At 36.0% G+C, this 12,582-nt stretch overlaps 1 protein-coding gene across 1 annotated transcript in view; it reads left to right on the top strand.

Annotated features, from left to right (window-relative positions):
* The window catches only part of GBE1 (1,4-alpha-glucan branching enzyme 1), a 307,590-nt gene that overhangs the window by 221,574 nt on the left and 73,434 nt on the right, over positions 1-12,582 (top strand). Inside the window, exons 10-12 of the mRNA XM_023548170.2 lie at positions 2,803-2,901; positions 7,117-7,227; positions 11,526-11,697. Coding sequence (XP_023403938.2) covers positions 2,803-2,901; positions 7,117-7,227; positions 11,526-11,697 — 382 coding nt within the window. The remainder of the gene's footprint in view (positions 1-2,802; positions 2,902-7,116; positions 7,228-11,525; positions 11,698-12,582) is intronic.

A 12,582-nucleotide genomic window follows, 5' to 3' on the forward strand; every position in this document is an offset into this window, starting at 1 on the left:
ATAGTCATTAACTCCCTGCTTTCAAAAGAGGGATGCTAACATCCCATCTACATTAGTCAGATAGCATAGTAGGATTCAGACTGAGGAGTCAAACAGAATCAACTAGTATCTAAATATTTTTCTTAGCAGATTATACTACCCATCAGACTATTTCATTAAACATCTCTAGACCAAATACACTCCTTAATAGTTTCTTGACAAAAAAAAAAAATTGATCTTTTAATACCAACCCATCACTAGTTGTTCTTGACTTTGGTTTTATGAAAACCCTTTTGGAAAGGCTTTGTGTCTGCAGTCTCAGTGCCTATCATGGTGCCTGATATTTAATACCCACTCAGCAAATGTTAGGAGTCCTGGGTGGCGTCAACGGCGGCAGTTTGAAACCACTGGAGGTACCTCAGAAGAAAGGCCTGGAGATCTATCTCTGAAGGTCACATCTTCGAAAACCTTGTGGAGAATAGTTCCACTCTGGGCACATGGTGTCGCCATGAGTCAGAATTGACTGGTCGGGAACTGATTTTTTTTTTTTCCAGAAAATGTTTATATTGAACTGAATTCCTATCGTATTTGTAAAATGTGACTTATATCTTGATAAATATAACCTCTTTTAAAATAGTTTCTTTCCTGTTAACCATTTGTCTTATTTCCACTTTATAAACTATAAAGCACTATTCAGAAATAGGCTGTTATTAAAAATATATTATTTTCTTATGGGTATGTTCACCATGTATTACATTTACCTGTACCTCTCTTCCATGAGAAAACAATAAATTATTTTGGGAGTCCAGAGAGGCAATATATTTCTTTTTCCCGGCTTTTTTGTGAGAGGTGTTTAGAGATGATGTTATGGCAGAAGAAACATTTGAGCTAAGTCTCAGAGAGCTCACAGTACATGATGGTCTTCTAGGAAGTAAGGATAATTCAGGGTAGAGTTATGACAGAGATATTTGTAAAAACCTTGTGACACACACAGGGAAGAATGAATAGCTCAAAGTGGCCGAAGTATTAAGTACGTTAATTGAAACAGGACAAATTAATTGTGGAAAGAGTGAGACCTCTCCATCTCACTTTCTGTGTACTTCAATTAAGAATTATTGTAATTGCATCACATTGTCAGTTCATGATAATTGAGTGTGTCAAATTGTATTTAGGTCCCACCTTATAAATTCCTGAGGGTCAGAGATATTATGTCTTATTTATCTTTAAATCTCCCATAACACCTCCGTTAATTCACCCAACAAATATTAATTGAGCTATTGAGTATCTGCTTTGTGCCAGGTAATGTCCTAGGTTCTTAGCATATGTCAGTGAATAACAACAAAAACAACAACAAAAAAATCCTTATGGATTAACAAGGGGAGGGAGGGGAGGAAGTAATTTAAACATAAATTATGCAGTAAATGCTTAGTATATAATTGTTGAATTATGTCTTAAGCTAAGGAATTTGAGTTTTTGGTTATTAAATATTGAAAGCTACTGAAGGCAGTGATATATAAGAGACTGTCTCGTAAGATGTTAATTTAGCAACAGTTTGTATAAAGAGCAAGTGGAGATGGGAAATTCCATTTGGAAACTTAACAGCCTAGGCAAGCAGTAATGAAGATTAAATAGGATAGTGGCTGTAGAAATGGAGCAAAGGAAAAGGACTTATTTGAAAATTAAGGTGGAATTAGAATGGATAGGACTTAGCTCATCTTTTTGCAACAGTCATTACAATAATATCTTTTGTTACATCTGAGTCTTTATACTAAGTATTTTAACTTGTTTGTTTGATTGATTGTTTATTTACTTGATTATTAATAGCCTAGAGGTGATATGACAGTGGAAAGACTATGTGAAAGGCCCAATATCTGATTCCTGGCTCAACTATTGAGTAATATGTATCTTTAAAGATCCCTTGCTACAGTAAGTCTCAGTTTCTTGATCTGCTAAATGAAGAGGATCCACTAAATAATCTCAGAGACTGCTTCTAAGTGTGATCTACTATAGAGAAAGTCATCTTTTTGCTTCACTCTTCATATACCGACTCTATTTTACGTTTCATCAAAAGCTAATCACACACAATACACTCCATGCCAATGCTGTACGTGGAGAGGACAAGTCTAACAGATCTGTGCCACGTATATTTTGTGTGTGTGCATGTGCATGTGTGTGTGTGTGTTTGCTGGAAACGGTAGCCAGTGAAACAGTGTTTATACAGTAAGCTCACAAATAAGTCTGAGGAACTAGGTGTCATTAATAACAGTTTATATTATTTTCCGTTCTCTAACCAGTTACTGTCAAGTCAACTCCAGCTCATAGTAACCCCCTTTGTATCAGAATAAAACTGTGTTCCATAGGATTTTTCAGAAGTAGATTGCCAAGCTGTTCTTCTGAGGTGTCTCTGGTTGGACTCAAACCTCCAGTCTCTGGGTTGGCAACCGAGAGAGTTCACTGCTTGCACTACCCAGGGACCCCCTTGTGTTCTCTATGTGATGCCAAGTAAAATAAAATAATAACCTCGTGTGATTGAAGCTAGCCTAGAGTGACAAGCATTAAACACAAATCTTAATGAGAGAGATGTTCTATCACAATTTTATTTGCTTTTAAAATGATGTTACCAAATTACCCCCCCCAAATATGTGTGTGCATGTATGTATGTGTGTGTATATATATATATCGCTAACTAGTGTTGGTATTTGTATTCCTTGTAAATGTATATTTGCTATTTATTGGCCTGGACTTTACTATTAGAAGTATGGAAGACTATTTGATAAAAGTTTGAGTAAAATGAACTGAGAGTTGTGATCTGCTTGGTTTCAGGATGTTTCAGGAATGCCAGCTCTGTGTTCTCCAGTTTCCCAGGGAGGGGGTGGTTTTGACTATCGCCTAGCCATGGCAATTCCGGATAAATGGATCCAGGTCAGATTTTATGGAAATACTTTTAAATGTGAATACTGTATTTTTTGTTGCTTATTTGGTATTCTTTCAATTTATTTTTCAGTTGTGATCGTTGGTTATAGATAGTACAATTGAAGTATTAAATTACCCTATTAGTTTTTTGACTCTTGTGCTTTTTACTGAGAAACTTCTCATACTTCTAAAAGTATTTAATGTATTCACAGTGGCATTATTCAGGCAAGGTGAAAATATTAATATATGTTAGTTTTATAAATGAAATCTTACATTATCACTGCAATTATAGAAAACTTCAGTGCTCTAATTTTAAAACACATTAAACTTCATCAAAGCTTCCCTTCTGTCTGCAAATCATCACTTAATGTAGAAGTTACTCTTTAAGTTCCTATACCTGCATTAGAGTATGGTCTTTACTCAACAGATTTGGATTCATCCATTTATTCATTTCTTCATTCAGCAAGCATTTAACAGGCTCTGAGCCAGACACTAAGAATGACTAATTGTATATGGCACCATGGAAGTGTTTTCTCAATACATTTTTATTAAATTTAATGGCATCAGAAAGAGTTTGGATTATATTTTGTTTCATTTAATGTCTGCCTAAGGACTAAAGCCCATATATGGACTTGGGTTTGATATAGAACATTTTTGAATGCCCAAGGCCATCATCATAGACTGAATATGTATAGGAGAAGTCAGATATATATACAAATAATCACAGCTTTCTGGTGAGCCCCGTAGTACAGATATAAGACCATAATATCATGATACTGCAATGGTAAAAGTGCTTAACTTTGCCTGGAGAAGCCATAAAGCCAGTTCTGAAGGAAGCAGTTATTGTAAACTTTTGTAAACTCTTTTTCCTGTAACCCTGGGTCCTTTGCGCAGTACATAGTTGTGACATTAAACCCTGCCAAAACAAATTCTGCTTCTCCGTTTATAATGGCTCCTTAAATGTTATCAGGTTAAAGAGCAAGTGTTTTACAAAAATGCTTAGACTTCGAATCAAACAAACAAATGAAAGTTCTAACTATAATCCCTGGGAAGGTTGCTGTCTTAGTTATCTAGTGCTGCTAAAGCAGAAATACCATAAGTGAATGGATTTTACAAACAGAAATTTATTTTCTCACAGTTTAGGAGGTTAGAAGTCCAAATTTAGAGGACTGGATCTAGGGGAAGGCTTTCTCTCTCTGTTGGCTCTGGAGGAAGGTCTTTGTCTCTTCAGCTTCTGCTTCCTGGTTCCTTGGAGATCTCCAGGTGTCTTTGAATCTATCTTGCCCCATCTCTGCTTCCTTGCATGTTCTAATCTACTCTTTTTATATTTTGTAAGAGATTGATTCAAAACACACCCTACACTAACCCTGCCTCATTAGCATAATGACAATTCCCAAACGGGATTATAACCAAAGGCATAGAGGTTAGGATTTACATCACATGTTTTAGGGGGACACAATTCTATCTGTAACATTCCACCCTTTGGTTCCCCAGAATTCATGTCCACATGTAAAACACATTCACCCCATAACATCATCCCAAAAGTCTTACATCAACTCCAGTCCAAAATCTCATCTTCTGAATCCTCTAAATCAAATATGGATGAGACTTTAGGCGTATTCCATCCTTCCATAAAATTCTTCTTCGTCTGTGAACCTGTGAAATCCAGAATACAAGTTACCTGTTTCCAAAGTACAATGGTGGAACAGGTGCAAGGTAGACATTTTTACGAAAAATGGGAAAAATTGGAGGGAGAGAAAGGATAATAGGAAACAAGCAAGTCCAAAATGCAGCAGGATAAATTACATTAGCTCTAAAGGCTTGAAAATAATCCTCTGTCCTCTGAGGCCCTCTGAGCAACAGTCCCATCCTCCAGACTCTGGCTGTTGGCCACGACCTGTGGATTGTGGGTGGAGGCCCCTTGGCTCTGGGCTTCGCCTTTGCCTACTAGGCTGTCTGGAATGGCAGCCTTTCCCCCTCAGCTTTGAGTGGTGGCCACATACCCCGTCACACCTTAAGGGCAGCTCCCACACTCTGGAACTGAATTAATGAAGATCTAATTCTTTGAAACCTAGAAGGCTGTGGCCTCACCCTTTGAGATATAGGAGACCGTGGCCCCACCCTTGGAAACTGAGAAGGACTTGCTTCCAGTGCTCCTTCCAGCAGTTCTGCTGATCTCTGAGCCGCTCCAGGGATGCTTCTTTTCTTTTCTTGGAGGACAACAGATGTAGCTCCTTTGGCCTATTTCTTGTCTGTAGAATTCCAAGAGACAGACAGCATTCTTTCCTTTTTTTCTTTCTCTGCCCCCTTCAGACTAAGCTGATGGGTTTTCTGCTGTGGTAGTTGGTTAGATCCATTAGTCACAGGCCTAGTCTCTTTAACAAAAGATTTTGTGGTCATGTCCCTGGTGAACATTCTAGGACACATTTCCTTAGTTTGTACAATAAAATTTTCCAAATCTTTAAGTTCTGTTTTCATTTTGCACAGTTCATTTTTAAGTCCCTCTCTTTCCTTTTGCATTTTACTATAAGCAGCAAGGAGAAACTACACGGCCCTTTTAAGGTTAGAAATTTTCTCAGCCAGATGTCCAAGTTCATACTTTTAAGTTCTACCTTCCACCAAACATTTGAACATAATTTGGACAAGTTCTTTGCCACTGCAAAAAAAACATTGCCCTGACACTGTTGTCCAAATTCATATTCATCATTTCCTTTTAAAGCCTCACCAGAAGCACGTTGAACAGCCACATTTCTAGCAACATTCTGTTGCTGGCGCCATATGTATGCTGTAAGACGATAGTTACTTTTTCCCTCACTGCCTTCTAAGCCCTCACCAGAATTGCCTTTGATGTCTGTAATTCTACCATCATCCCTTCAAGGCAATCTAGCCCTTTTCTATTAAGAACCTTAAAACTTTTTCAGCTTCCACCCATTGTTGTTGTTAGGTGCCATTGAATTGACTCCGACTCATGGTGAAAAGTACAAGCAGGCTGGACCCCCCTACTGATACCAAAATCCGCATTAGTTTTCTATTGCTATATAACAAATTCCAACAAGCTTACTATCTTAAAACATCACCCAGTTATTTTCTCACTTTGTGCAGATGACATACGTTATATCCACAGATGCCACACACAGTAAAGGAAAGGATTACATAGAGGTGTGGATACCAGTGAGCAGAAATCACAAGGCCATCTTAGAATTCTGCCTACCACAGAGTGCATTTGACACTTTGGGCATAGAAACGAGCTCATGCAGAAAAAGTGGGTTGAGTAAAAGAGAAGAGACTTTATTTTTAGGACATAACCCTAAGGAATGCCAGCTTTTATAGGATAGACAGAGGAAGAGATTGTGCAAGATGGCCACAGTGATGTAAAAACAGCAAAAACAGAAACAGAAAAACAAATGATAGACTAAGAAAGAGAGCATTTTATGGGAGAAATAAGGTCATAATGTCAACATGTACAGTGGGTACTTATCTAAGAGACAGTCATCTGAGATCTTGGCAAGGTCAGTTACATCAAAGAGTCATTAGAGAGGCTGAGGTCTGATTGAAGAGTGAGGACCATATGAGGAAGTAGAGACAAAAAAAAAAGTGTATTTTATTAAGATGATAATTATTTTATGGTAATTTGTCTTTGAAGCCCTGGTGGCACAGTGGTTAAACACTTGCCTGCTAACCAAAAGGCTGGCAGTTCAAACCCACCAGCCTCTCCACTGAAGAAAGATGTGGTGGTCTGCTTCCTTAAAGGTTAATTACAGCCTTGGAAACCCCATGGGGCATCTGAAATAATTGTTTTTGTTTTTGATTATTGGTTTTCAAGAATGTTACAAGGAACTCTTCCTGCTAAAATGCTTTTTTCACTCAAACCACAAGAGATAGAAAGTATATCTCTACCTTGTGAAAGTTAGAGAAAGATGTAGTGCACAACAATAGTTTACTGTGGTCATTAATCAAAAGGGGGAGCAGTTATTACACAGGAAAAAAAGGTTGTAAAGATCCTAAAGTGTAATAATAAAACCATCTACCCAAAAGCATAACACATACACATAAACTACACCACTGTCATTTGGACAGTTTGTGTAAAAGTTATGGTATTAGTAAAAGTTTAAACTGAAATATTTGCTGTATGAGTAGAGATAGTATCTATGTGTCAAATAAAGGATTTAAAGAAAGGAAAATAATAGTTAATTCAAATGTTTATTTTTTGTTTCTTGTGTCTAGCTACTTAAAGAATTTAAAGATGAAGACTGGAATATGGGCAACATAGTGTACACCCTCACAAACAGACGCTACCTTGAAAAGTGCATTGCTTATGCAGAGAGCCATGATCAGGTAAATAATGTATTCATAAAGGGAATATGTATAAATGCATTACCTACCTGCCTGTCTGTCTATCTATCTATGTATCTATCTATCATCTGCCTACCTACCTATTTGTCTATATTTATAAGCAAATCTAAATACAAACTTCTGTTGCTTAATGTAATCCATATAAACTTATATCTGTTCTTTATATAAAAAATTCATACTTGAGAAATATTTTAAAATTGTTTTGTAGACTGAGAAATTCCAGCTTCAAAATGCAGTAATGTGTTTGCCCTACCTAACAGTAGTTAATGGATTGTGAATTGTAATTGCAGTGTTAAATGTTTCCCTTTTTTCTGGTGAGGAATATTGGTGCTGATTCCAGGGTAATATCAGTTTCCATTTTTTGTTTTCTTCTATGGAGTTTTTTAATGCCTCGGGCAAACTTTTGTCACCCTTTTTCCTCGATCACAGAGCTCTCCTGCTAAGTGATCCCTGTGACTCCTGTCATTCTCAACTTCAGCGCATTCTCTCTAATATGGTCTTAAGATATTTTTTTAAAGAGAAAAGCTGATCTCGTTACCCAAAAGCTATTGGTTTAAGCTTGTCATTCAAGGCCACGTATATCCTAGCCCAAGCGAAAGTTTCCAGCCCCATTCCCTGCTTTACCCACCAAGCATACTATTATTGGATACTTTAAAATTTCCATCCATTCCTGAACAAATCAATCTTGTTTAAATCTTGTACTTTTACCCACATATCTAACCTGTGCTGTCAAGTCAATTCTGACGCATAGTGTCTCTACAGGACAGTGTAGAACTGCCCTATAGGGTTTCCAGGGAGTGGCTGGTAGATTCAAACTGCTGACATTTTGGTTTACAGCTGAGCGCTTAGTCGCTGCATCACCAGGGCTCCACTCATGTATCTACATCTGCCCAATTCCCTGAGAAGTTTCTACTCCAATATAATGACCTGGTATAGATATCACATTCTCTTTGAAGCCTTCTCCCAGTTGACCAGGGAAAAATAGTTGCGCCATCCTCCATGTTTCTATAACATTTTAGGCAGAAAATTTGTTCCCATAATTATTATATTTTTAGCCTTTAGCAGTATAAATACTCGTAGTAGCCAGTCAATACGTATTAGATAAATAAAAGGCTAGTGAATTATTTAAAGCCATATTAATCCTCATAAACATCAATAACACCAACACTTACCTTTTAATAGATTAAAAAGGAAACATTAAAATTTTTTTTAATTATTTGCAGAATATGTATTAAGAAAATTGAAGCTAAAACAATAAGCTTCTTTGTAATTTCAGTAGAAATTAACCACCTAAGGTAAATAAGTGCTTTTCCAAGTGTTACCCCTATTTATTAAGAATGTATGTAATTCTTATACACAGGGGTTGGCACACTATGACCCTTGGACAAAATTGCATCTGCTGCCTATTTTTCTCAATAAAACTAATCCAATACATCCTCAAACTCAGCATTTGCGCATTGTCTATGGCCATTTTGTGCTTTGTAGATTGAGTAGTTGAGACAAATGAAGAGGCCTGCAATGCCTAAAGTGTTTACAATACAGCTTTTTATAGAAAGTATTCTGACCCCTGAAGTACAAATAGCAAAATTTTACACCTTCCAAATTAGGGCAGTGCCTTCTTTTCAACTATGATAACATCTACTGAAATAAATTACCACAAACTGAGTGGCACACAACAGAAATTTATTCTTTCACAGTTTTGGAGGCACAAAGTCTGAAATAAAGGCAGCAGCACAGACATGCTTTCTCTGAAGGCTCTGGGGAAGTGTCTGTCCCATGCCTTTTTCTTACCCTCTGGTGTTGCTGACAGACCTTGATGTTCTTGGCTTACAGACACATCACTCAAATATCATCATGTGGTGTTTTCTCTCTGTGTCTGTCTCTGTGTCTCTTAAGGACATCAGTCATATTGGATTAGGTGCCGCCCTAGTGGAGTATGACCTCAATTTAACTTGATTACATCTGTAAAGACTTTCTTTCCAAGTAAGGACACACCCACAGTTAGGACTTCAGCATATCTTTTTGGGGTACACAGTTCAACCTACAACAGTATTTTATGCCATAAAAAAAATAGAACACATTAAATAAATAACTATGAAAATACCACAACTAAAATGCAACAAAACTGGAAATGAATGCTAATAGTTTAAAGAGAGAATTTAAGAAATAAAAAACCTCACTAAATATACAGTAGTGTGAAATCTAAATTATGTCTTCTGATTGCAAACTCCTATCAGTTTTATCACATCAGGAACTCCAGATATATATTTATTTTCTATGATTAAATGAAAGAGTAAATAAGTAAGTGGAATAAATTAACTAAAGATTGAACTGAGAGTTTTTTTTTCCATAATTTTTTCCCCAAATCTACAGGAACATTATAGATTCACCAAAAATTCTTCTACTCTTTAAAAATTTGTATAATTCTGTCTTGCTTTACTAATTGTCAGGGTTGTGGAAATTGATGCAAATTGCCTAGTTCTTTCTAAAAAGAAATGTACCCTGGTCTTTAAATCTGATAAGAATTTAAATATGAAAATATGGATATTTATAAACTAAATAATATAGAAATATATCCATCATAGTAAAAATATGTTTGGATGTTATTTTAAAATTTTAGATACATTTCTATCTTTCTTAACAGTTAGATTTATAAAATCCATTAATAAAATTAGCTACACCTTACCCAATATCTCAACAGGATTATTTAGAGGGGGATAGTCAACTTGATTTGAAAATAAACTTCACCGGTGAACCTTAGCAGAAGTTACGAAAGCATCTTCCTTTAGAATTTTATTGGCATGTATTTATTTTATATGTTAGGATTTAAAATACTTATAATCTTTTTCAGTCTCTTTCATGGTTGTCTCTTATATGTCAGTGAACAAAGAGACTGGTTTAATAAACCAAAAAATCTGAAATCAGATATTATGGATGATAATTACCATCTAATATCAAACTCTGAGAACTCTTGCGGTGGCAGTAACCATATTCTGAGCCAACTCCTCCTTGCCACCCTAATAGGGCAAGAACCACAGAATGAGTAGCTCTTCTTGCAACATTTGTCTTAAAGAAAAGTCATTTCAATCAATAGTGGGTTAGAGATATAATAGGTTTGAAAGTAAATTAACTTTTCTAAAAGTGAAATAATTGTAATAGAGTAATGAGATTATAGGTTCATCTCTATTATATGTTTTCCTGTGTGTTATTAGTTAGCTATTGTTAACCAGGAGCCCTGGTGGCACAGTGATTAAGAACCCAGGCTGTTAACCAAAAGGTTGGCAGTTTGAATCTACCACCCACTCCTGGGAAACCTTGTGGGGCAGTTCTACTCTGTCCTACAGGGTTGCTATGAGCAAGGATCGACTCAACAGCAGTGGGTTTTTGTTATTGTTAACTATGAATAATACAGATTGTTAGAAAGCCTCTCCTCTGCTTCTCAAGGCTTTTTGAACTCCCTACCCCAATTATCAACATTGTATTTTATTTTCAGATAAACTAATTTTCAAATAAATGGCAAATAAAATGAGGAAACAAATTTATATTGAAAAAAGTTCTTGACTTATGCCCTCTCCTTGGGGAGAGGGACCACTGTAACATATTTATACATATACATAAAGTATATATAAAAAACAAACCAAACCTGTTGCCGTCGAGTGCATTCCGACTTATAACTACCCTACAGAACAGGATAGACCTGTCCCATAGGGTTTCGAAGGAGTGGCTGGTGGATTTGAACTGCCGACCTTTTGTGTAGCAGGGGATTTCTCTTAACCACTACACCACCAGGGCTCCAAAGTTTATATATAGTGAACTTTATATATTAATGTAGATATATATGTACGTAAGTATGTATGTATTTTAAATGATTTTTCAGAAACTTTCATTCTTTCAAAACAAATGAAATAACGATATGGTAAACTATTTTAAAATTGTATTTAATATTCTCAACATTATAACAAACGCTCATTCCAGTTTTAGAAAATATAGGTCATCAGCTCAGGTGTAGTTGGTGGTTATTCAGATAGCTCATCAGGAGTTTTTCACCAAGGTCTTGTAAAAATAAAAATCAGCCTTGAAAACAAGCTTGTTGAGCTCTAAGGTATTTTACAAGCTCACTTCAGCATAGACTTTAACTGCTGGAAAATACAGGAACTTAATGTTAATTCACACATCTCTCCTACATTATTTCCCATCCTGGGGAATCATGTGTTACTCTGGTCTAAGTCACGATTGCTTAGTACCTATTTGCATTCACTGCAGTGATTTTATTTCTGTAGGCGCTTGTTGGTGATAAGTCACTGGCATTCTGGCTGATGGATGCAGAAATGTATACAAACATGAGTGTGCTGGCTCCTTTCACCCCAGTCATTGATCGTGGAATACAGCTTCATAAAATGATTCGACTCATTACTCATGGCCTCGGGGGCGAAGGTTATCTCAATTTCATGGGTAAGTATGAATTGAACACATGTCCTATCTATGTTTAAAATGTTAACTAGTATTATGTATGATATAAATCATGCAGTATATTTTGATTTGGCTTCAGATGTAAAGTACAAAATTGCAATTTTGTTTCTATAGCAGGCTGTTAAGTGTTAACTAAAAGTAAGTTATCGTAAGACTATTGTTATACTAATACATACTTTAAAATTACAGTCTGAGAGCTTGTGTTTTACTGAGTATTGAGTTCAACAAGTGGACTGAACTAATTTTAAAATTTGAAATTATTATTCTGAATTAATGATTCTGAGCTTATTATTGTAGGGTTTGCACATTAACACATAAGAAAGATATAATTGTCGGGTAAGAAAATATAAATTAATAGTGTTGATTAGAATTGAAACAGTCTTCTTTGAGGTGATTATATACTAATATGCTTATTTTATAAATGTGAAAACTAAGGCCCAGCGTATAAACACTGATTTTTAAAATATAGGGAAAATATGAATATTTAAAGATCATTGATAAAATATAGAAATCAACTTTTTTTTTTTTTCCTGTTCTATTTGGTTAACAATAGACATTTCAATCTTAGTTTTAGACTTCACCTACTTTTAGGCTAGAGAGAGACAGAAAAGGCCATAAAATATGTACAGAAGGCCAACTTATTTTTCTATAGTAAAAGCCTTAGAGCTTAAAAAACAAACAAAAAACACAAAACCCGTGGCCATTGAGTCGATTCCAGCTCGTAGTGACCGGATAAGATGGAGCAGAACTGCCCAACAAGTTTTCCAAGGAGCAGCTGGTGAATTCGAACTGCTGACCTTTCAGTTAGCAGCCAAGCTCTTAACACTGCACCACCAGGGCTCTCTTAGACATTTAGAGTAATTAATT

The sequence above is a fragment of the Loxodonta africana genome, chromosome 20 (assembly GCF_030014295.1).
Source record: "Loxodonta africana isolate mLoxAfr1 chromosome 20, mLoxAfr1.hap2, whole genome shotgun sequence".
In the NCBI taxonomy this organism is placed as follows: Eukaryota; Metazoa; Chordata; class Mammalia; order Proboscidea; family Elephantidae; genus Loxodonta; species Loxodonta africana.